Genomic DNA, 25852 nt, shown 5'->3' with positions numbered 1-25852 from the left:
GCCAGGCCACACAGGGACTCACTGTGAAGTCTGATTGTACATTTGAATGTGACTTGTCATGTTTCCTCCCAGCTGCTTGGACACAGCAGGGAAATTAGAGTCAAATTTCCCAAGATTGGGGTTCTTGATACAGACGGTCTCCAGTCAAAATCCAAATATGAGGACTTCCCTGGTGGCACAGTGGTTGGAAGCCCGCCTGCCGATGCAGTGGACACGGGTTCGTGCCCCGGTCCGGGAAGATCCCACATGCCGCAGAGCGGCTGGGCCCATGGGCCATGGCTGCTGAGCCTGCGCTTCCGGAGCCTGCGTGTCCGGAGCCTGTGCTTCGCAGCGGGAGAGGCCCGCGTACCACAAAAGAAAAAAAAAAAAAATCCAAATATGAGCATGACTGTATTTCTTTTCCTGTGGAACAAGAGTCTTTCCCCGTATACTTTGAGCTATACTATCCCAGTTCTTTATATGAGCTACGCTATGCCAAATCTGAGTGTGATGGATGAAAATCTCACCTCCCTTAATTAAGGGCTATAGAGTACTCTTGTTCATTGGGGAAGCAGAGTGCTCTTTAATTTGTTTTCCTGGAGTGTTAGTAACTTAGTTTAGATCTCTAGGCATTAAATTCCACTTTTTGTAATTAATGTGTTACTTATATGTGCTGCTTTTCCTCTAGAAATCTACATCTATATTGGAATTTTACAGAGAACTTGGATTGCCACCAAAACAGAAAGTTAAAATCTTTAATGTAACAGATAATGCTGTAATTAAGCCAGGTAATCTGAGGTTGGGGAGAAGAGGGAGGTTAAAATACCCAAATATGTGATTTGTTTAATGTAAGCCCTTTCAGTAAAGCTGAATTCACAATACAAAGTCCCAAACATTTATTTTTAAATATAGAACTGTAACTGATTTAATCACTAGGGACAAACAAGTCTTTTTCTTTTTTAAGTGGAAAGAACTGTAGAGAATTCTTTGTTTTCCATGAAAGAGGGAGGAACGCTTTTGTTTTTAATGTACAGAGAGTTTCACATTTGGAAAAGCCACTCCAAATAAATAAACGAACTTTTAAAATTGAAGTTCACTGTTTGTAGGCTGGCATTTTATTAAGGAAAGAATAGACCCTCACTGAGATAGGATAATTTGAGAAAATGTAGCCTGAAACAGGAAAGTGACTGACCAAAGCACCTTGATGCAAAGATTCTTACTTAAATATTTCAAAGTATTTTACCTACTCCATGGAATGTCAAAAAGTAAGATTTGGCACTATGATTATATTGGTTCATATAGTTAATGGCATTTTGATGTCTTTGAACTTCAGAAAAGCTCCCTATCTCTTGAACTTGAGTTCTCTAACAAGTAGACTGTAGAAGGATGTTTTAAGATTTGATATTTTAATACCTGAACTGAATTTCTTGAAGTAGAATACAATTGCAATATGCCTTATTAATAGGGGCGGTAGAGTCAGCCTTGATATAACTTAGAATTGAAGGTATTTTTTGAAGTGCAAGTTTTTCATCTTTGAGGTAAAGTACATGGAATTAAACTAACAAGTATAAAAATTAAGTCCACATTAACTTTTGCTGTAGCACAAACCACATGATATTTTTTGTGTGGGGGGGTGAAAAATGGTCAAATATCAGCAGTTCAGGTCATTCAACCTCGTAGAAATTCGGTCACTTTTTAATCTCCCCTATTTTTTCTTAAATGAAGGTTTTTCTCTGCCCATGTAAATCCACGTTGGGTCCTACCTTAAGGACACTAAACCTACAGCACTTTACTCCCTGTTTTAAACAAACAAAAATAGCTTTTGATTACATTCTCTACTACATTGGTTCCAGCTTTAAAAAAAAATCTTTTACTGGATCATGTTAATGTTGATTCCTATTTTTGAATAACTTATCTCCAATAGGAAAAAAAAAAAGATCCAGCCCCAGTGTTTTTTGAGTCATTCTCTTATTTTTATTTTCCTTATTTGAAATAGGAAATACATCTTAACATATTGTTATTCACAGAAACAACCAAGAATCTCATGTATTTACCAGCGGGAACAGTGTTGTCACAGGAGTTGCCTGTTTCAGCCAGTATCACGTTGGCCTCTGTGAAGGTACAAGCGCACCAGTGGCCGTGGGCTGTTGGCCACTCCAGCACCATGTGCCCCATACTTCAGCCTACATACAGTCCATTAAAATACATTTGTTGAGCAGTTTTATTATTTTATTGTTGACATTTCTAATAATTGAAATTGCAGAAGAGACTCTCCTGACATTTTGAAATCTGATAGCTAGAAGGCTTCCTGTATGTAGTTTATGTTTAATGAAGTTGTTTTTGGGCTGATTTCATACTGATTTTTTGTTTTCTTTTCATAAAGGCACTCCTCTATATGCTGCTCACTTTCGCCCAGGACAGTATGTGGATGTCACAGCCAAAACGTAGGTCCACGGAACAGGTTTTTTCCTTTTGTTTTCCTTGTATATTAAAAAACAGAGTGAGTGAAAGAAGTGCAGCCTTTCAAAGTCAGTGAATAAAGGATAAGTAACCATTATTCTCATTCATAACTCTAATCCTTAATGTTACTGATGGTACTGGTTTTTAAATTGCACCGAATTAGTTGTTTGTGAAGAGTTCATTTTGGGTTATAGCTTTTAAACTGAGATGTGTGCTTCTTGAGATGGGATTAAGAGAAAGGTCCATTACTGAGTTCCCACAAGGAACTCATGTTCCTTGTGGGCTGGGCCCACATCTGTTTGAAGACCAAAGGCAGCATATGGTTTGTTGGTGAAAGATAAGGGAAGCAGTTAAATTACAAACATCTTGCACTATTTGCGATAGTTGTGCTTAAGGTTCCCCTAAGGTAACTAACTGTATAAAGCATTTGTGGAACTGTGTTAAAATCCTATCATGAGCTGAAAGAAGAAATAGGATTACACCTTAGGTGTCTTCAACAGCGTGGCATCATCTCTTAGCACTAGAAGAGACCTCTTCCATAAAAGCAAAATATTTTGTCATGTGTAAACAAGTGTTCAAATTTGGTAGAAATTAACACTTAATTTTCACTCTAACAGAAATGCTGACTTTGAATCATACTTATGTTGGGTGGTGGTATTTGGGGTACTGTAGTTTTTTAAAAATATCTTACCGTCTGTTAAGATAAGCCCAGTACTGGCTAGATAATCTCCAGGAAACTTTAAATCTTACAGAAGTATTTTTTCAAAAATCAGTTGAGGTTATCTCACTATGGAATGAAGTCACCAAGCCTTTAAATACGTTTATATAGAAATTGTTCAGGCCATGCACATATGGTCACCTTATCTTTGATAAAAGGAGGCAGGAATGTACAGAGAAAGGACAGCCTCTTCAATAAGTGGTGCTGGGAAAACTGGACAGGTACATGTAAAAGTATGAGATTAGATCACTCCCTAACACCATACACAAAAATAAGCTCAGGGCTTCCCTGGTAGCGCAGTGGTTGAGAGTCCGCCTGCTGATGCAGGAGACACGGGTTCATGCCCCGGTCCGGGAAGATACCACATGCCGAGGAGCGGCTAGGCCCGTGAGCCATAGCCATGGCCGCTGAGCCTGCGCATCCGGAGCCTCTGCTCTGTAACGGGAGAGGCCACAACAGTGAGAGGCCCGCATACCGCAAAAAAAAAAAAAAAAAAAATAAGCTCAAAATGGATTAAAGACCTAAATGTAAGGCCAGAAACTATCAAATTCTTAGAGGAAAACATAGGCAGAACACTCTATGACATAAATCACAGCAAGATCCTTTTTGACCCACCTCCTAGAGAAATGGAAATAAAAACAAAAATAAACAAATGGGACCTAATGAAACTTCAAAGCTTTTGCACAGCAAAGGAAACCATAAACAAGACCAAAAGACAACCCTCAGAATGGGAGAAAATATTTGCAAATGAAGCAACTGACAAAGGATTAATCTCCAAAATTTATAAGCAGCTCATGCAGCTCAATAACAAAAAAACAAACAACCCAATCCATAAATGGGCAGAAGACCTAAATAGACATTTCTCCAAAGAAGATATACAGACTGCCAACAAACACATGAAAGAATGCTCAACATCATTAATCATTAGAGAAATGCAAATCAAAACTACAATGAGATATCATCTCACACCAGTCAGAATGGCCATCATCAAAAAATCTAGAAACAATAAATGCTGGAGAGGGTGTGGAGAAAAGGGAACCCTCTTGCACTGTTGGTGGGAATGTAAATTGATACAGCCACTGGAGAACAGTATGGAGGTTCCTTAAAAAACTACAAATAGAACTACCATATGACCCAGCAATCCCACTACTGGGCATATACCCTGAGAAAACCATAATTCAAAAAGAGTCATGTACCAAAATGTTCATTGCAGCTCTATTTACAATAGCCCCGAGATGGAAACAACCTAAGTGTCCATCATCGGATGAATGGATAAAGAAGATGTGGCACATATGTACAATGGAATATTACTCAGCCATAAAAATAAACGAAATTGAGCTCATTTGTAATGAGGTGGATAGACCTAGAGTCTGTCATACAGAGTGAAGTAAGTCAGAAAGAGAAAAGCAAATACTGTATGCTAACACATATATATGGGATTTAAGAAAAAAAATGTCATGAAGAACCTAGGGGTACGATAGGAATAAAGACACAGACCTACTAGAGAAAGGACTTGAGGATATGGGGAGGGGGAAGGGTAAGCTGTGACAAAGCGAGAGAAAGGTATGGACATATGTACACTACTAAATGTAAGGTAGATAGCTAGTGGGAAGCAGCCGCATAGCACAGGGAGATCAGCTCGGTGCTTTGTGACCGCCTGGAGGGGTGGGATAGGGAGGGAGACACAAGAGGGAAGAGATATGGGAACATATGTATATGTTTCATGTATATGATTCACTTTGTTATAAAGCAGAAACGAACATGCCATTGTAAAGCAATTATACTCTAATAAAGAAGTTAAAAAAAAAAGGAAGAAGTTGTTCAGGGACTTCCCTCGTAGCTCAGTGGTTAAGAATCCACCTGCCAATTCAGGGGATACAGGTTCGAGCCCTGGTCTAGGAAGATCCCACATGCTGTGGAGCAACTAAGCCCGTGTGCCGCAACTACTGAGCCTGTGCTTTAGAGCCCGCGAGCCACAACTACTAAGCCTGTGTGCCAAAACTACTGAAGCCCGTGCACCTAGAGCCCATGCTCTGCCACAAGAGAAGGCACTGCAATGAGAAGCCCACGCACCGCGATGAAGAGTAGCCCCCACTAGCTGCAACTAGAGAAAGCTGGCATGCAGCAATGAAGACCCAACTCAACCAAAAATAAAAAAATTAAAATTAAAAAAAATAGAAATAAATTGTTCAGTATCAGTTGTTAGAATCCACATGATCTAAGCTAAGCTTAACTCCAGATATCAGCTCTTGTCTGTGTGACTTGCAGGATCTTAGTTCCCCAACCAGAGATCAAACCCTGGCCCACGGCAGTGAAAGTGCCCATTCCTAACCACTGGACCACCAGGCAATTTCCCAGCTCTTGTCCATTCTTGTTTCTTGTTCTATCAGCATAGATGGTAGTTTCACTGATTTATGTGCCTGTTTTGTTTTTGGAATATTCTGACTGAGAACCCTTTGAAAATGAACAGTGGCCCACTGGTGCTCTGGGTTAACCTTAGAATCACAGTGACTGAGACAGAGCAGCTTCTTATATCCAAGGAAACCAGATAAATCCAGCATCAGTTTCTTAAATGCGGTCAGATATTTCTTCACTTCCACATTATTACTGCCTACTTTTAAATACGGGCCATTGCACACAGGTCCTAGGGGCCTTAACTTTTTAATATTTATTTATTTTTGGCTGTGTTGGGTCTTCGTTTCTGTGCGAGGGCTTTCTCTAGTTGCGGCAAGCGGGGGCCACTCTTCATCGCCATGTGTGGACCTCTCACTATCGCGGCCTCTCTTGTTGTGGAGCACAGGCTCCAGGCGCGCAGGCTCAGTAGTTGTGGCTCACAGGCCTAGTTGCTCCACGGCATGTGGGATCTTCCCAGACCAGGGCTTGAACCCATGTCCCCTGCATTGGCAGGCAGATTCTCAACCACTGCACCACCAGGGAAGCCCAGGGGCCTTAACTTTTGATTAGCTATTTCGAAGTGGAGTGGGCTAGGTTGGCGGTGGAGTAGAGGAAAGTGGGGCCTCTTTAAAGAGACTGTGAACCTTCCTCTTTTTCTCCCTGCTCCCTGATTGTTGCGAACTCATTCCTACTTGCTGGGGCGTCTGAAATTACTGGTCTTTTGGTAACATTTGTCCTGCCTACCCTTGTGAAGAAGTCAAAATATTGGAGCTGTAAAGCTTTGGTTTGAGTAAGTGGGGAGACGTGTGTGTTGTGAATCAGATGGTTTTACTTTTTAAATTCCTGAATTATTACATATGATAAAATGCCTCACGGTAATTTGTTAATTTACACACAGTTAATAATGTGTGCATTCCATTACATATTTTACAGGGTAAATGAGATATTCAGGAAGCCCTGCAAAGTCAGATTCCTTTGTTAGCAGATGCTCTGTGGCAGTGTTTGTGACTAGCTTGGGTTGGAGCCTAACCTTTCAGTGCCTGTGTTCACTAGATGCTTTCATTTCATATGCTACTGTTGGGTTTCCTTGGCTTCCTAAAAGCTATTTTTAAAACTTCAGGCTTCTCCTTGTGAGTGTAAAGTGGAAGGAGAGTGTGTTGGTTTTGTTTTGTGTTTTAAGATCATGTACCTAGAAAACAAGAGTGTGTACAGCCATGTGCCAGCCTCAGGACTAGATGGCTGATGAGAGCTGGGAGAGTAACTAACCCTGGGATTTAGAGTAGTTGACATTCGACTCTGGAAAAGGGGCGCCTGCATTTGAGAAAACCCTCATTGTTGTGTGGGTTGCAGTACCGTTTTCTGTTTGACTTTGTGTAGCATGTGCACTGTGCTCTGGTGTGCGTACCTTTTCGGGGTATTACTTGAGATCAAAATGAAACAGACTTTGACCTTTCACTAAATGTTGCCAATGGCTGCAGCTCTTGGAGCTGGCATGTTATTATGGCGTCAGGATGCTTGTACGTGCTTCCGAATTTACAGAGCTCTGTCCTCATGTGGAGATGTTTTGGATTCCTCCTGGGTGCAGGTTTATTAGGTCTCAGCTACACCCAGTCCTGGTGGAAGCTGTCTCTTTGCTGTTGACTTTCCTGTGCGTGTGTACGTGCACGCACACATGAATTTGCTTGCTTTTCTTTTTCCTTTTTAAATTCTTTTACATCCTTTCCCTGATGCTTCTTATTTTTTGGCCAGTTCCCCCTGCTTGGTGTTTTAGCCCTCGCAGCCAGTGAGAATGTTTTTTTTTTCCTTGTTAACTGTAAATGGAGCCATTATCTTTTGGACATAGGCTCTGAGTTCTTGCAGTCTCTTGCTATGGCTCACTTACAGCCAGAGATTTTCTACCTTGTCCTCCATTTTCAGCCCCTGTTTTAAAATTTTGAAACTTCTGGGCTCCATTGTCTTTATTATTAATCCTGTTACAGGTGCAAACACTAGAGAAAAAATGGTGCAGTGACATGGTTAGGTCAGATGAGGGACATGGGTTCACAGCCTGGAGCATCATTTCCCACACTTCAGTGGGCTTCACAATCTCCCCTACCTCCACTCCCCCACCAATCTTCAGATTCATTAGATCTGGGGTAGTACCTGAGAATTTGCATTTCTAACAAGTTCCCAGGTTGTGTGGTTGTTGCTAGTCCAGGGACCACACTCTGAGAATCACTGGACTGGAGAATAGTCAGGAACTCACCGGTGGACCTTCTTTTCCTGCTGCTCCTTTACCCAGCACAGAGTCCCAGTGCCTGCCTTTTCTCAACTCTACTCAAATTATAACATGAACATCTGTTTTAAAGCAGGCAAGTCTAATTAATCCAGTTTCAAATAACATTGTCAGTAAAAGCAGGCCTTTGTATTACCCACATTTTAGTTAGCATGAAACTGAAAACTGGTCTCCTTAGTAACTGGCTTCATCATCTCATTTCCATTAGAGATGAATTTGTTTGAGACTTTTTTCTTAATTGAAATTGTTCATTTTTCTCATGTTGTAATAGTGATATTTAATGGTTAAATCTATACTTATATTTCAAGTTTTTTTACCTTGTACCTTCAATTTTAATTGCTGGATTAAATATACTTTAGAAATAACTAACTAAATAAGAAAAATTAAAATGGAAAAGTACTAATTTAAGAAAATACAGTGTTAATAGAATCTTTCTACTTCAAGAATGAAATTGTCTGCAGACATTTTCTTTTTAGTGACCAGTAACCAACAGTAGCACCCTCTTGAAGGCTTCCTTAAATTTTTAAAATGTTCCTCTTTTAATGATTGCATTAGGAAATCTGCTTACACTGAAAGATACATTGTATTTACCTGTGCTGAATTTGGATATAATTTTCTATATAAATAAGTAAATTTACCATTGTTGCATTAGAGTGTGAGGTGAATATATATTTACTAGAGTTCTTTTTAATTTTTACTTATAAACCAGGAATAGTTTTTTATCTAAAAGGTCTGAGTATACAAATTTAGATTATATGGGAAAGATCTTTACATCTAATATATAAAACCATTCTAGCAGAATAATTTTTCACAGTTTTCATTATGCTATAAATAGGTAACAAGGCCTAGTCTTTGAAATATGTCAGTTTTTTGTAATTTATTCTAAATAAAATTTAAAGTATAGCACATATATTGATACGTTCCCCACACCACCACCACTACCCACTTCCTATACTAGGACCCTTTTAAAGATTATATTCTTATTCTGTAATTATATTCCACCATAACTTCTAATAGATGATGGGTTGGGGGCCTAACATTTTCCCTTTCTTTCTCAGTTTTGAGGAGGAAACCTCTCTAGATAATATATAAAGAGTGGGTGAGATAAAGTATGACTGTTGATTCTACCCTCAACATAGGATGTTTAGTCCATTGTTTTCTGTTGAATCCTAGCAGTGCTTATTTTAACTTGTAGAGTTTTTCTTTTTTTAGGGAACGAAATCAGAAAAGAATTAAAGTAAGATAAAAATAAAACTGTAAAAACGCATTCTGCAGTGTTTAGGAGAAAATGTTAGGTCCCTGTCTCAAAGGACTTGAAGGACACAGGTGGTGTTGCATCCATAACGGTGGGCATGGGGGCACTTTCCTGCCAGGTGTCTTACTGAACTTTGAATTCATGACAGTGGCAAGCCTGAAGTAATTTCTTGAATCCCAGATTGAAATCAGAAAACAGCTCATTCAGCTACTTCTTTCTGAGTGAAAGATAATCTAAAACTCTGTCTACGAGTCTGGGCTACTGAAAACAGCCCATATATTTTCAGGCACAATCATATTACTTTAATAGCAATTTCTGGCGTAATCTTACTATTTTTGAAGTTAACAGTGCGCTTTAAATTCTCATTACCCTTTGGCCTCAAAGTAGAAAAATAGGTGCTTACTTTGATAATGTTATCCGTGGTAGTAAAACTGAAAGGAGTTGGGGAGAGTTAATTTGGGTTCTTTCATTAAAATATCAAAATGTGTACAGAAATATTGTCCATCAGAGCCTTAAGGTGATTAAAAAGCCAGGTAGGTTCTTAACAAAGCAAAGACTCTTTGGGCTGTGTGAGCAGTCCTGCACACTGTTCAGAGAAGGGTGCCTGCACATGGTCGGAAGCCTTCCCCACTACCTTGTTATTCTGACTGGTGGGTGTTTGCTGGGAACTGGGAGGGAAAGCAAGGTGGATGCTGCCTTCAGGGAACAATTGCTCTCCAGTCCTGCACATTTGCAATTTTATTTCATTTTTAATAAGTTACTTTATTTACTAGTTATCCAAAGCAGTAAATTTTTAAGCATACAGTTTTCAAAATGAGTAAACTATAGAGGGAAGTAGTCTCTAAAAAATAATCCCTCTTCAGTCAAGTCAAAATGAGTGTCTCATCAGAGGTGGTCTAGGGAAAGCATGGATCTGCTTCTCAGCAGCTCTGTGACCTAAACAGCTTTCTTAACCTCTCAGTCGCCTCATGTTTAACACAAGACTAATTACAGCACCTACCTCATAGCCATGTTGTAAAGACTGAATGAGATAATTCACAGAAGGCTCTTAGCTCAAGATCTGGGACATAGTGAATGCTCAGGACTATTGGCTGCTATTGCTATTGGTGATATTACTGTTTTTTCATTTGTTTCAAAATTTTAAAGGAAAAATCTGTTTTCCTCAATAGGAAATATCTTTTTAAATGAATTAACAACATTAAGTCATTAGGAATTAGATTGTGGTATTTTCTAATACATCACATTATTGCCTCTTACTTTAGACTGTTTTGTATAGCAAAGTAGTAGCTTTACAAAACACTCTAGGTGGGCTTCCCTGGTGGCGCAGTGGTTGAGAGTCCGCCTGCCGGTGCAGGGGACACGGCTTCGTGCCCCGGTCCAGGAAGATCCCACATGCCACGGAGCAGCTGCGCCCATGAGCCATAGCCGCTGAGCCTGCGTGTCTGGAGCCTGTGCTCTCCAACAGGAGAGGCCACAACAGTGAGAGAGAGGCCCGCGTACCACAAAAAAAAAAAAAAAAAAAAAAAAAAAAACTCTAGGTAATTTTAAGAATACATAATACCTGCTACATCAGGAATTTACAGTGTAATGAGGATGCCCTTGAAATAACTCCATGCGTCTCTGATACGCTACTTTATTTTTGCTTTACTCTATTTCTCAAGAGGCAGTATGACCTGGGTTAAAAGCATGACCAGATACTTTCATTTACCAGGCATTTGACCTTGGGCAAGTGGCTTAACCTCTCTGGATGTGGATTTCATTATCTTTAACATAAGGGTTTGGGAGTAAATGGTTTCTAAGGTTCTTTTTTTTTTTTAATGTGGGTTTTTGTTTTCTTAAGTATAGTTGATTTACAATATCGTGTTAGTTTCAGGTGTACAGCAAAGTGATTGAGTTATACATTACATATCCTTTATCATGTTCTTTTCCATTATGGTTTATTACAGGATATTGAACTATACAGTAGCTCAGTATAACTATACTGAGCTATACAGTAGGTCCTTGTTGGTTATTTATTTTATATTTTGTAGTTTGTATCTGCTAATCCCAAACCGCTAATTTATCCCTCCCCACCCTTTTCCTCTCTGGTAACCATAAATTCGTGTTCTAGGTCTGTGAGTCTGTTTCTGTTTTGTAAATGTTCACTTGTATCATTTCTCTTTTAGATTCCACATATTCTAAGTTTCCTTTCAATTCTAAAAATCTGTTTCCAAAAAATAATCCCTCAGTTTTCCAAGTGGTATAACTCACTGTTTTCTATATTAATGAAGAAGTAATACTCAGAAAACTGTTGTATCTTTCCATGATATTGCAGAATTATTTGAGTTTTTGAGTTTTCTTCTTTGAGAAGAGCAGACTGAACTCAGGACAGCAAACGTGGTGTTCTGGGTTTACTTAGAACAGCTGGAAAATGCTCCCTCTGTAAGAGGACTCAAAGGAATCACTGCACATTTGGCTCTTTGTACTATTGAATGAGCTAGATTTGATGTCAGAAAGCTGTAAGCGGTCCACTCTTAGCAGTCAGTTGTTGGTAAAAATGTTCCCAGATATTGATGGGAGCTTTATAGTTTTTAGACATAAACAGAATACCTGCAGTTCAGGTCATGCTGTCACAAATTCATCCTGGAGAGTAACAGCCATACAGATCTTCCATGCCAGCTTTTAACTGTATGTGATGGGACACAGAGCAACTGGAAGATTCCACCATGACTTACCTGTGTGCTCAGGAACTGTTTTATATCACTGATGGAATAGGTTTAGACAACAACACTGAGTTGAGTAGAAATTGACTCCCAGCATTTACAGGGATCTTCAGTGGCAAGGGCAAAACTCAGTGATGAGAATTTTGAAGGAATTTCCTTGAGGACTCAGAATGGATGGACTTGAGAGCACTCCTCACCTCATGGTCATTTTGTTTTATCCGCATATACAAGTGTATCCAGAACGATGCAGTCAAAGGCAGTTTCCCACAAAGTGGGGAAATACATGATGGGTTTGTATTAAAACCTTTGTGTCTGCTGGTAGACATTTAGGCATTTGTCAATGTGACAGGGAAATGAAATTCATAGTATTCTCTAGAGATTTATAGAATGCAGTTGGAAACACTAAATTATGCATTCTATTCTGCAAGATTCTTACAGTCAAACCTTTAAGCCCCTCCTTGCCTTTTCTTAATATGATCTTCATAAACTTTTATAAAAGACAAGCCCATTATACAGCATTTGGAAACTACAGGACAAAATAAAGGAAATAATCATCTCTCTTCCTAAGACACAGTTATAGCCAGTAACAAAATTAGTCTGAGTTCTCTAGGTAGGGCACTAGGGTTAGATGCTGCACAATCCCTGCACTTCATGAACTTAAAGTATAGTGAGGAAATATACCCAGAAACAAGGGCAATAAAGCCTAAATTTAAATCGCATCTCTGAGATTTTTTGAGGAAGTTTTGGTTTTAGCAAGTATGAATGCTCTAAATAAAATAAATTTTTTATGTTTTCCTAATTTTCAGATATGTTTCACTAAATTTGGAACTTCTAACATTGTGCTCTTAGCTGATTTGAATTTTCCTTTATTTGTTTTTTTCTGCTGTCATTAAAAACTGCAGCAGAAAAGGGGTGGGAGAGATAAAGTACGTTTTGTGTTTTATATCCTATTTAGTAAAGTGAAGGTATTATTTTATGTGACTTGTGAAAACCTTATGTTTGAACTCTGCATGGGTTTGCTAAGTGTAGATTCATTCATATCTTGCTTTTTGTTTTGTTTTTGTTCTCCAGTTGGGCGACAGCTGAGAGAAACAACAGAATAGACACCTGTGCCCCCTCCGTGGAGCAACAGGTGCCCTCTGTTCTCCGTAGTCTCAATTCAGCCAGTGATTTGTCACATCATGTGTGTCTTACCCTTTTGTTTAAATGTTATTTATTGAAGAGGCTCCTGTTGTACACAGTATAACAACATGATGTGTTCTAGAACTAGATTGAAAAACAGTCTGTAATTGGCTGACAGTAATTTGCAGTTTCAGGACACCACTTTGATTTTGTAATCCTTTGCTGGTAAGATGAGCTGAATTATCTCCTGTAATTTACCTGGAGTGTTTTTTTACTGGTGCACACATGCATGCTCTCTCTTCAAGCAGGAGATGAATCAGTTTGAGAACTCAAGTTACCAACAAACTTTCTACCAAGAATGACCAGTGTTAGAATGCCGTATTTTGAAAACATGCTCATTTTAGATTTGGCATTGCCAGTCCGTTCCCTTGTTTTCTTTAAAGTGTTATTTGCCAGGACATCCCTGGTGGTGCATTGGTTAAGAATCTACCTGCCAATGAAGGGGGCATGAGTTCGAGCCCTGATCTGGGAAGATCCCACATGCTGTGGAGCAACTAAGCCCATGCACCACAACTGTTGAGCCTGTGCTGTAGAACAACTGAAGCCCGCGCACCTAGAGACCATGCTCTGCCACAAGAGAAGCCACCACAATGAGAAGCCTATGCACCACTACGAAGAGTAGCCCCCACTCGCCACAACTGGAGAAAGCCCACGTGCAGCAACGAAGACCCAGTGCAGCCAAAAATAAAATAAATGAAATAAATAAATTTATAAAAAATTTTTAAAAATGTTATTTGCCAAGCAATATCATAAGTTCAAATGACTCTTTAGGTACTTCTTTTTTATTTTTAAATTGCAAAGCATTTATTTTTCAAATATCAATATATTCTAAAATTCAGCGTTAAGTAGAAATATTTGTTAAGTTTCTGAAGCAAAATTTCAGTAAAATATTTGATTATCATAGTTTGCCTTCTTAGATGTTAACCTTGCAAAGTTTATAGTGACTTTTCAATGAATATATGTTAAATTTCTGTTTTAGCTCTTTGATCGAGCATAAGCATTATTTTGAGTTTTGGAGGCAAAAAATCAATTATGTACAGGCACGCCTCGGAGATACTGCAGTTTGGTTCCAGACAACAGCAGTAAAGCGAGTCAAGCTTTTGGTTTCCTAGTGCATATAGAAGTTATGTTTACACTGTACTGTAGCCTGTACAATAGCATTATATCTAAAAAAACAATATATGTGCCTTAATTTAAAAATACTTCATGGCTTAAAAATGAACGAAATATAATGCCATTTTCAGTGACATGGATGGACCTAGAGATTGTCATACGGAGTGAAGTAAGTCAGAAAGAGAAAGACATATATCATATAATATCACTTATATGTGGAATCTAGAAAAATGGTACAGATGAACTTGTTTGCAAAGCAGAAATAGAGTCACAGATGTAGAAAACAAACTTGCGGTTACCAAGGGGGGAAGGGTAGGGTGGGATGAATTGGGAGTTTAGGACTGACATATATACACTACTATATATATAATAGATAACTAATAAGAACCTACTGTATAGCACAGGGAACTCTACTCAATGCTCTTCAGTAGGTGGTGACCTAAATGGGAAGGAAATTTTAAAAAGAGTGGGTATATGTATATGTATATCTGATTTACTTGGCTGTACAGCAGAAACTAACACAACATTGTAAAGCAACTATACTCCAATAAAAATTAAAAAAAAAAAAACTTCATGGTCAAAAAGTGCTAATCATTATCTGATCACACAAGGTTGCCACAAACCTTTCAAACTGTGAAAACCACAGTATCTGTGGAGCATAATAAAACAAGGTGTGCTGGTCAGTGTACTCCACGTGATGTGTTCAGTTGATTAATGTGAGAAAAGCTACATTTAAATTATTCATATACAAATAACTTTTGACATGTGATATAATATTATTCGACTGTTATATTCTATACATATTCATATTATTTTTATGCTGGTTTCTTGATTTATCTAAAACAAACCATCTTAGTCATGTGGGCTTACTTCAATCCATTACTCTCTGATAATTCTTTGTTAAATGCATAGCAAAGTCCTTGTGGAAAATACATAGTTCTCAAAATCTTTTGTTATTGGTCCTTTTTGTAAATGTCCTGAACTGGGCACTATTTATTTAATAATAGCTAGCTTTATTAAATTAAGGGAACACAGCATGAAAAATATGTTGACATATCTAATGAAAGGTGGAAAAAGTGTTCATCTTAAGAGTCTATAAAAATAAAACTAAGGCTGGTAGAGTCTTACAATTCATTCTAGCCCTTTCCTTGTATCATTTGTCCTGATATATTTGACAGAGATAAACTCTAATGCTGCTTGAACCTTAGTGTCGTTTCTACCTACACTGCATAATGTTTCTCTAGTTAGCAGAATTTGAAAATAGAATGGTTTTGTTTAAAAATTGAAATATTAGATTTTTTCTCTGATTTTATTTCTCCATTGGCTTCTGATTCAAACCTTGAAACCAAGATCCATCTTCTAAACTTGTTCAGCATTTAGAGCATTATTACTGTTTTATTTTGTGTTCTATTGTATATTGCTGCCTAGCACATTACCCTAAAATACAACAGCCTAAAACAACAAACATTTATTACCTCACAGTTTCTGTGGTCGTAACTCCCAGTACAGCTTAGCTGGGTGCCTCTGGCTCAGGGTCTCTCACGAAGCTGCAGCCGAGGCAACAGTCAAGGCCGTGGTCATCTCAGGGTTCAACTTGGGAAGAAGTGCCCACAAGCTCATTAACATGGCCACTGGCGAGCGTCAGGTCCACAGTTGTTGGCTAGAGAGGTCCTTGCTGCATAACTCTCCATAGGATAGCAGCTGGCTTCCTTCAGAACCGAGAGTGCAGAGATGGAAGCCAGTGTCTTTGTAACCAAGAGTCAGGGGTGACATCTCATCTCTTCTGCCATAGTTTATTCCTTAAGAGGTGAGTTGCTAGGTCCACACAGACTCAAGGGGAGGTGATTGATCACACAGGGGCATGTGTACCAGGAGGTGGGTTTTTTTTGTTTTTAGTTTTTATTGGAGTATAGGTGCTTTACAGGAGGTGGGGGTCTTAATGGTGGCCTGCTGCATCGCTTACAAGTACTTTGAACTTATAAAATGTCCCACTTTTACTGTGTTGTGTCATAGGATTAGGGTGATAGAACTGCTTAGCTTGCTGTTGTCTCACAATCTTGAACTAATCATTTTATGTAGAATGAGACTCCAGGAAGGTGTGCAAACCAGGACAGAGATAAAGGCATGTTCATTTGTAGTTTTGCTTGTATGGCCTTTTCTAGTTAATTTGGATAAGGAACTTAGCTAAAAACTCTAAGGTACTATCAAAGTATACAGTTGGGGGTAATTTATCCTCTGTTCATTATGTAAATTCTAATGTTTATCTTGTTCAGTATTGGTAAAGGTTTCCAAGGTGTCATGAAAAGATGGGGATTTAAAGGCCAGCCAGCTACTCACGGTCAAACAAAAACCCACAGAAGGCCTGGAGCTATTTCAACTGGTGTAAGTATAACTTAGTGATCCTCTTTTTAGTACTAAAGATTCAGCTTTTGTGTATATGGTGCTTTAGTCTGTCCTTGGGATCAAGTCACATTATTTGAATCTTACTCCAGGTGGGTCCTAATAAAAGTCACACATTTATGAGTCCTGGCCTTACTTTACAGAGCCAGACTTGAATCATTTGGTTATATCCTGTGTACTTACGGCCAGTGTTCTCAGTACTTGTCTGCCTGCTTTCTTTCCCATCTCTGTCTCTCATCCTACACTCTGAAGTCAGCTGTAAGTGATCAGGGATCAGAATGCCCTGCCATCTTCCCTCACTGGTTCCTTCACAGATTTGTTTTTGCCTTAGAAGAGACCGTTGGGAAAATTTGTCAAGGACAATATAATGATGAAGGGGAAAGTAATAGAGAAAAAATGGAGAAATAGACAATAAGAGCATAGGAAGGAGAGAAGGAGATTTGTACTGCTAATTTAGTCCTACTGAATATCTCTCCCAGAGGTGTACCATAAAGAGCCTGGGGGATTCTTACTCTTGGGTGGGAAGAGTATGGAAGGGCTCAGGAGTGGCAGGAGTGGCACTTATCTAGATATACTTTTTTGTTAATACTTTTTACTTTGGAACCATGTTAATGTTTTACAAATTCAAAGTAAAATAAAAATGGGGGGGAATCCATAATGGAATAAATTAGGAACTGAACATAACTATTTCAAATGAGTAACAACCTCACTAAAGTGGGGGACTAGAGTGGACTAATAACTCAAGTAACTTATGAACACATAGTTGTTGGCTGTATACCCGGGGTCTAAATTTAAAATGTACTATGTGCAAGTGTTGAGTTCTAATTATGTTTTTTTAGTAGTATTAGTTAGCCATTCTGAGATAATTTTCTGTGAATCATAGGATTGACCAGATAAGTGAATATATTGATAATGGAAGCCAAGTTTCTCACTATTGGTGGTAACTAACTCTCTCCTTTAGTCACTTTGCAGAAGGATAGTAACATCAAAAGCCAGGGTGGGAGAGTAGGACCATTCCAACAGCTGTGGACTGGATGGAGTCCAAGTCAGTTAATACAGAAGATTTGTGAAAACAGGCCAGGCAGTCCATTTTTTCTTTGAATGGTGGTGTGACATGTTTTTATGTCAGTCTCAGCCATTATTGGCTCAGTTGCAGCTCTCTTGTTACTGAATTTTTCTCCTAAATATGTTCTTAGTCTATATTTTTTTGTTCTAATCTAATTTAGAAAGGGAATTCTCTAGGGGTAAATGTGACTAAATCCATGTTTAGTTCTTTACTGGGGGCTAGCAAAATGGAGGAAAAAATAAAACATTTTAATGACATAGCTTATTTGCATTTTGGTTTGATTGGTACTGTTTGAAATTGATAGTACTGCTTAAAAGTGCTACTTTTTGTTTCTCTCCTTTAGGATGTTGCCAGAGTCTGGCCTGGAACTAAAATGCCTGGACAATTGGGGAACATAGATAGGACAGCATTTGGACTGAAAGTAAGTTTCTGGAGTGGCTTTTTAGAGGAGTGGTTAAATTAGTGCCTAAAGGCAAATGCACCAGCATACATATTTAACGTGTATCTGCGTATGGTGGTTCTAATAGGTTTTACAATTATTGAGCGGTGGGGGAAACGTGTACTCTGTGTGTGTGTGTGTGTGTGTTGGAGTTGTCATATATGTTCATTTAACATGCAAGCCATGGAAAATGCATTCATTAAAAAGTTAATTGTCTACTATTTGACCTGGAAGATTTCCACAGTGTTGTTGCATGAAAAAAGAGATTCAGAGCATTACGTATAATACTCTTATAAAAGAGTAAACAGAAACTCCCTACATGTATATGTCACCATGCCATGTAAGCACAGAGAAGAATAGATGGTTATATATCATATTGCTTTCAATTAAATGTCAAATGTGTGGGCGGATGTGGGTGAGGAAGAGGAGGGACGAAGACAAAATATGAGACAATCAAAATAGGAAAATAGAGTACTAAAAAAGCATTGTGGTATATATCCATTTTTGTAAAATAATTATGTATTTAAAAGGGGTGGGGAGTTAAATTCACTGTCTGCTAACTTGAGGAACATATGTAATATCTAACTGAAAATGAGTTGTACATAATAGGTGCCATGTAATTATATTTTTATTAAAACAACTAATCTGTCTGTATGTGTGAAAAGTATAGAAAGTACAAAAAAGAAAATAGGCCATTCAAAAGAACAACCCCCAAAGACAACCACTGGTAACATTTTGGTACATATTCTTTCATTCTCTATTCTAGATGTATTTTAGTTATAAATTTTAACCAGCAGAAGTTTTTTAAATTTTGTATAATTAAATCTAAGGGTTTTTTTTTCCCTCTTCTGTTACATTTATACTTGCCATAGACAACTATTTGTAACTGTCTTTGTGCATTTTCTTTTCATGTATGCATATGTGTGACAGGAGAGAGATTTCAGTTGCCCTAGTATTTAGCATTTAGCCATGAACTATGGGTCAAACTTGATTTTACCCCCAAATACTTTCTCAGTACCATTTCTTGATTGTTCTCTCATTTGTGTAAATGTTTTTCCCACGTGAAGATCTGTTTGAAGGCCATCTGCTCAGCACACTTTTTAAAAAAATTAGACCCAGAGAGGTTGCAGCTTCCCAGTTTCTAGTTGCAGCAAGCTCATGTTAACTAAGAATAAAATAAAATTGAATTTTCATGTGTTATTCTTAATGGTGCCAGGAGAATATTGAAATATCCAAGTAGTCTTGATCGTTCAGTCACATTTATACTTAAAATGAGAGTTTTCTACCACTTACATGAGACATATCTGTTGTAGTATTACAGTACAAGTCATCCATAGGATTTGAAAGTTTTATTCTCGTTCAGTATTTTGAGGTGCTAACATGATTATTTCTTTACAGGCTACTTATAGCCTCAGCTTTTGTTTGTATTGATATAAATATATTCTAATATTTTTAACTCTTAAGGTTTGATTTTATTTCCACTTCAGGTGTGGAGAATAAACACAAAGCACAATATAATCTATGTAAATGGCTCTGTACCTGGACACAAAAATTGCTTAGTAAAGGTATGTATAACTCTCTTTATTTTCCCTTGTTCAGAGATGTGGATGTGTGCCATAAGTTCTCCTCTCACCCATAAATGTGTCTTGAAAATAAGTAGCTGTTTCTCGACATGTTCTTTGCTATTTTTTCTGCTTTTTAGTAGCACCTGAGTGAGAAAATTGCACAAAATAACCTATAGCCTATGTCTCTAAAACCATGAACCTGCACCTTTGTTACTGGTAGGTCCAGTAAGAGGTTCTTTAGAAATACAGAAGGATATTAGCAAAACTACTTGCAAAAATATCAATATATCTCTATCCTTCCAAAAAATAACTTTTTCATTTTTTAAGAGTACTTTGACATGGGAACCAGAAGTATATGTGGTGGAAATAAAATGAGAAATGAGAATCAACAAGAAAGGTGGTTTGAGGTAGACATTTTAAGGAAAGATTTATTATTATCATTATTACTAGCATTGCTCTGTTTTCCTTAAAAATACATTTTTATGTTCAAAACATGAAGAGAAGAAAACATGTTATACAAGATAGACTTGAAAAAACATTCTTAAGCTCTCAGAGATTTATTTCCATCAAATAAAATACAAAATAAATATTCAACGTGGGATTTAAGTCAACATAATACAAAATGAGACATCACTTTTGAATTTTGAATCTTCCATTCTGAAAATAAATTTGTAGTTGAAGTGATATCAGCAGTTCCCCAAAATAGATTCTTCATTACTCTTCCAACAATAACAACAAAAATAGGCTGAAACTTAACCCTCAGAATTTTCAAAAAACCCGTCTTTTTCTATGTATTCTTTTCTTTTTTTTTTGTGGTACATGGGCTTCTCACTGCTGTGGCCTCTCCCGCTGCGGAGCACAGGCTCCGGACGCGCAGGCTCAGCGGCCCTGGCCCACGGGCCCAGCCGCCCCATGGCATGTGAGATCCTCCCGGACCAGGGCACGAACCTGTGTCCCCTGCATTGGCAGGCAGGCTCTCAACCACTGCGCCACCAGGGAAGCCCCTTCTTTTCATTTCTTAAAGTAGGTTCCGTTACTAGCATAAGGTACAATATTTGTTTCAGTCTTACAGTAATTAAAATTCCCTTTCTGGAACTCTTCACTTTTTTGACTAGAGTATTCTCATTTTTTTTTTTTAAAGAAAAAATGCATTTGATTAATTCTTGCAAGATTTTTTGGTCTTTTTTTTTTTTTTTTAAGTTTGCAGTTTTTTAGGTTTAAGTAAGTTTTCAGACCCCTGGTGACCCAAGTCATGTACATAGTGACAGGTACTTGAAGCCAGCACATTGTCATTGTGCTTTTCCTAACATTTTGGCCTCATAATTCAGTGTATTCCTACCTCCAGATTTATTACATTGTTATAAATATAACAACCTAATAAAAAAGGAAAATGATCATTTTTCATAATAAATTATACTGGATAGCAGATGAAGTTTTAAACATTGTCAAATCCTCCTTTTTTCCCCATTTACTGTATACAGTTCTAGGCTGGCTTCCAGCTGAGCCTCACTGTTGCTGTGACTTCTCAGGTTCACCTCAGTATCTTCCTTGACTCCAGGAGGGATGAACAGGTGAACTGCCTTGAAAAACCATATGTGCAGGGTTCTGATCTGGTTGTTATAAATAGTTTATAATCAACAACACTTATTATTCAGATTTTTCCACCCACTTCAATAAAGATTGCCTCCAGAAACTCAATCCATTTAATGGATGGTGGCTTGCTATCACTGAAGATATTCAGAAGGTACACTGAAGGCAATTCCAAAAGAGGAGTCCAAATACATTTTGAGAAACTATACCATCAGAGAAATGTCTAGACACTTTGAACTGATAACACACTAGGTGAATATATTTCCAACAAACAGATTTTGATAAAAGAACTCATCTTGAAAAAAAATCTTTGAAATATAGTGCCTTTTAACTGTCTTTTATAACCTTAAATGTCTGTCCCAAACATTAAGATGTGGGTTTGGGGGAGTTTTTTGTGGGCTTATGTTTTAAATGCCAAAAGTTTGGTAAATCTTCTGAAAACAGTCACCCCACTTTGTCCATTCTTCCCAGTGATCCCATAGCAGGTGAATAAGCCCCTTGCCATTGGAAGTTGAGGCTCGTCCTGCTGGACAGGCAGCCTTAGTGGCATCCACTCACTGCACAGGAGCTTTTGGTTCCATCAGAGTACAGAGTACAGGGCTGCCTGTCTGTCATTCATTCTAAAGTTAGTAAGATAGTCTTAGGGATAACCAACCTGTTTAATTAATGTAAGCTTTTTGTTCTTTGGATTCACTAAATGTATCAAGAGAGCCTAAAGAACTGTTATTTACAGCATAGTGTACTGTAATATTTGTGTGTGCTCGTCCCTATATCCTAATTTATAATTTATTTTCAGATTTGCCTGTTTTGTGTGTGTGTGTCCTACCTCCAGCTTTCCTAAAAAGTGTTTGAACTGGTTTGCCGATATACATAAATATAAAAAGAATGAGAGGGAGTCCTGAAGGCGGGGAAATAATAAAGCCAGGGATAAGATTCAGTGCACAAAAACATGTACCAGCAAATTCGGGACAAGATGGTGGAGAAGAGGGACCTTGAGCCCACCTTCTCTTATGAGCACACCAAAATCACAACTAACTGCTGAACAATCATCAATTAAAGAAAAAGCTGGAACCTACCAAAAAAGATATTCTACATGATATAAAAAAGAAACCACAATGAGATTATAGGAGGGGTGCACTTGTGATGTAATCAAATCCTTTACTACCTGGCGACACAAAAACTGGAGAATGATTATATCACAGAACTTCTCCCACAGGAGTGAGAGTTCTGAGCCTGACGTCAGGCTCCCCAGCTGGGGGCCTGGCATCAGGAAGAGGAGCTCCCAGAGCATTTGGCTTTGAAGGCCAGTGGGACTTGATAGCAGGAGCTCCACAGGACTGGGGGAAGCAGAGACCTCACTCATAAAGGGCACATGCAGAACCTCATGCACCTGGAACCCGGGCAAAAGCAGTAATTTCATAGGAGCCTGTGCCAGACCTACCTGCTGGTCTTGGAGGGTCTCCTGGGAAGGTAGGGGGCAGCTGTGGCTCACCCTTAGGACATAAAAACCAGTGGCAGATATATTAGGGAGTATTCATCTTCATGAACTCTTGCTGGAGGCTGACATCTTGCTTGGGTCATTAGCACCAAAACCTGGCCCCACCCAACAGCCTGTAGGCCCCAGTGCTGGGACACCTCAAGCAAACAACCAAGTGGGCAGGAACACAGCTGCATCTGTCAGCAGACAGGCTGCCTAAAGACTTCCTGAGCCCACAGCCGTCTTTGGACACACCCTTTGACACGGCCCTGCCCACCAGAGGGTGAGGAATCAGCTCCACCAACCAGTGGGCTGGCACTGGCCCCTCCTGTCAGGAAGCCTGCACAAGCCTCTAGAGCAGCCCCATCCAGCCAGGGGCAGACACCAGAAGCAAGAAAACTACGATCACACAGCCTGTGGAACTGGGTCTGCAAACAGACTGGTCCCTGATCCTTCAGGGATGAGAGGGAAGTGTACTGCTGGGACATACAGGACATCCCACTTCTCCAAGGTTGAGAAATGTAATTAACCTACCACACACATAAAAATACAAGTAGAAATTTAGACAGACTGAGGCGGCAGAGGAATATGTTTCAGATGAAGGAACAAGATAAAATCCCTGAAGAACAGCGAAGTGAAGTGGAGGTAGGCAGTGTACTCGAGGAGTTCAGAGTAATGATTGTAAAGATGATCCAGGAATTTGGGAAAAGAATGGATGCACAGAGCAAGAAATTAGAAGTTTTTAACAAAGTCAGAAAATATAAAGAGCAACCAAACAGATGAATATAATAACTGAAATGAAAAATACACTAGAAAGAACCAGTAGCAGAATAAATGAGGCAGAAGAATAGAGCAGTGAACTGGAAGACATAGTAGTAGAAATCACTGCCGTGTAACAGAATAAAAAAGAATGAGAAGAAATTAGGACAGTTTAAGAGAACTTTGGGACAACATCAGGCACACTAACATTCCCATTGTAGGGATTCTAGAAAAAGGAGAGAGAAAGGGCCTGAGAAAATACTTGAAGAGATAATAACTGAAAACTTCCCTTACCTGGGGAAGGAAACAATCACCCAAGTCCAGGAAGCGCAGAGTCCCATAGACGATTAACCCAAAGAGAAACACACCAAGACACATAGTAATCAAATTGACAATACTTAAAGATAGAGAAAATATGAAAAGCAGCAAGGGAAAAGGTATAAATAATGTGCAAGGGAACTCCCGTAAGATGGTCAGCTGATTTTTGAGCAGAAACTCTGTAGGCCAGAAGGGAATGGCATGATGTATTTAAAGTGATGAAAAAGTCTACAACCAAGAATACCCAGCAAGGTCCTCACTCAGATTTGATGGAGAAATCAAAAACTTTACAGACAAGCAAAAGATAAAAGAATTCAGCACCACCAAACCAGTTTTACAACAAATGCTAAAGGAACTTTTCTAAGGGGAAAAGAAAAGGCCGCAACTAGAAACAAGAAAATTATGAAATGGAAAAGCTCACTGGTAAAGGCAAACATGATAAAGGTAAATTGTCCACACACAAACTAGTAGGGAGGTTAAAAGACAAAAGTAGTAAAATCATCTGTATCCACAATACACAGTTAAGGGATACACAAAACAATTAGATGTGAAATATGATATCAGGGACCTCCCTGGTGGTACAGTGGTTAAGAGTCTGCCTGTCAGTACAAGGGAAACAGGTTCAAGCCCTGGTCCGGGAAGATCCCACATGCTGTGGAGCAACTAAGTCCGTGCACCACAACTACTGAGCCTGCGCTCTAGAGCCCACGTGCCACAACTATTGAAGCCCACGTGCCTAGAACCCATGCTCCACAACAAGAGAAGCCACCACAATGAGAAGCCCATGCACTGCAACCAAGAGTAGCCCTTACTCGCTGCAACTGGAGAAAGGCTATGCACAGCAACAAAGACCCAATGCAGCCCCCCAAAATAATTAATTAATTAAAGGAAAAAAGAAATAGAAAAAAAACAGTAATCGTGAAGGGAGGAGAGTACAAATGTGGGGTATTTAAAATGCAGTTGAAATGAGATCAGCAACTTAAAACAATCATATATATTATATATACACACACACACTGCTATACTAAAACATAGTAACCACAAACCAAAAATCTATAATACATATACACACAATAAAGAAAAAGGAGTCCAAACATAACACAGATAGTCATCAAATCACAAGAGCAGAGAACTAAGAAGAAAGGGACAAAAGACCTACAGAAATCCAATAACAAAATGGCAATAAGAACATGTATATTGATAATTACCTTAAATGTAAGCGGATCAAATACTCCAATCAGAAGGCATAGACTGGCTAAATAGATACAAAAAGTAGACCTGTATACATGCTGTCTACAAGAGACCCACTTCAGATCTAGAGACACACAAAGTAAGGGGATGGAAAAAGATATTCCATTGCAAATGCAAATCAAAAGAAAGCTGGAGTAGGAATACTCATATCAGACAAAATAGACTTTAAAATAAAGATGGTTACAAGAAAGAAGGACACCACATAATGATCAAGAGATCAATCCAAGAAGAGATATAACAATTGTAAATGTATATGCACCCACCATAGGAATACCTCAACATATAAGGCAGATGTTAATATACATAAAAGTAGAAATTGACAGTAATAATAATGGGGGACTTTAACGCCCCACTTAAATCAATGGACAGATCGTCCAGACAGAAAATCACTAAGGGAAACACAAGGCTTAAATGACCCATTAGACCAGATGGGCTCAATTGATATGTATAGAACCTTCCATCTGAAAGCAGAATACACATTTCAAGTGCACATGGAACATTCTCCAGGATTGATCATATGTTGGGCCACAAAGCAAGCTGTAGTCAATTTAAGAAAATTGAAATTATATCAAGCATCTTTTCAGACCACAACTCTGTGAGTTTAGAAGACAACCAGGGAAATCCTTGGTGGTCCAGTGGTTAGGACTCCGTGCTTTTACTGCCAAGGGTGCATGTTTAATCCCTTGTCAGGGAACTAATATCCCACAAGCCGCCCGATGCAGCCCAAGAAAAAGAAAGAAAGAAACGAAAACAGCCACAAGAAAAAAAACTGCAACAAACATGTGGAAGTTAAACAGTATGCCACTAAACAACCAATGGATCACTGAAAAACTCAAAGTGTAAATCAAAAAATACTTAGAAAATCATGAAAACGAAAACACAATGATCCAAAACCTATTGGACACAGCA

General features: G+C 38.6%; 1 protein-coding gene across 1 annotated transcript in view; it reads left to right on the top strand.

Annotated features, from left to right (window-relative positions):
* The window catches only part of MRPL3 (mitochondrial ribosomal protein L3), a 45004-nt gene that overhangs the window by 14223 nt on the left and 4929 nt on the right, over positions 1-25852 (top strand). Inside the window, exons 5-9 of the mRNA XM_065876525.1 lie at positions 668-767; positions 2363-2423; positions 16352-16460; positions 17888-17965; positions 19471-19548. Coding sequence (XP_065732597.1) covers positions 668-767; positions 2363-2423; positions 16352-16460; positions 17888-17965; positions 19471-19548 — 426 coding nt within the window. The remainder of the gene's footprint in view (positions 1-667; positions 768-2362; positions 2424-16351; positions 16461-17887; positions 17966-19470; positions 19549-25852) is intronic.

This window comes from Phocoena phocoena, chromosome 4, assembly GCF_963924675.1.
Source record: "Phocoena phocoena chromosome 4, mPhoPho1.1, whole genome shotgun sequence".
NCBI lineage: Eukaryota > Metazoa > Chordata > Mammalia > Artiodactyla > Phocoenidae > Phocoena > Phocoena phocoena.
Note: the sequence above shows the minus strand (reverse complement) of the source record. Positions and strands in the feature narration are given on the sequence as shown.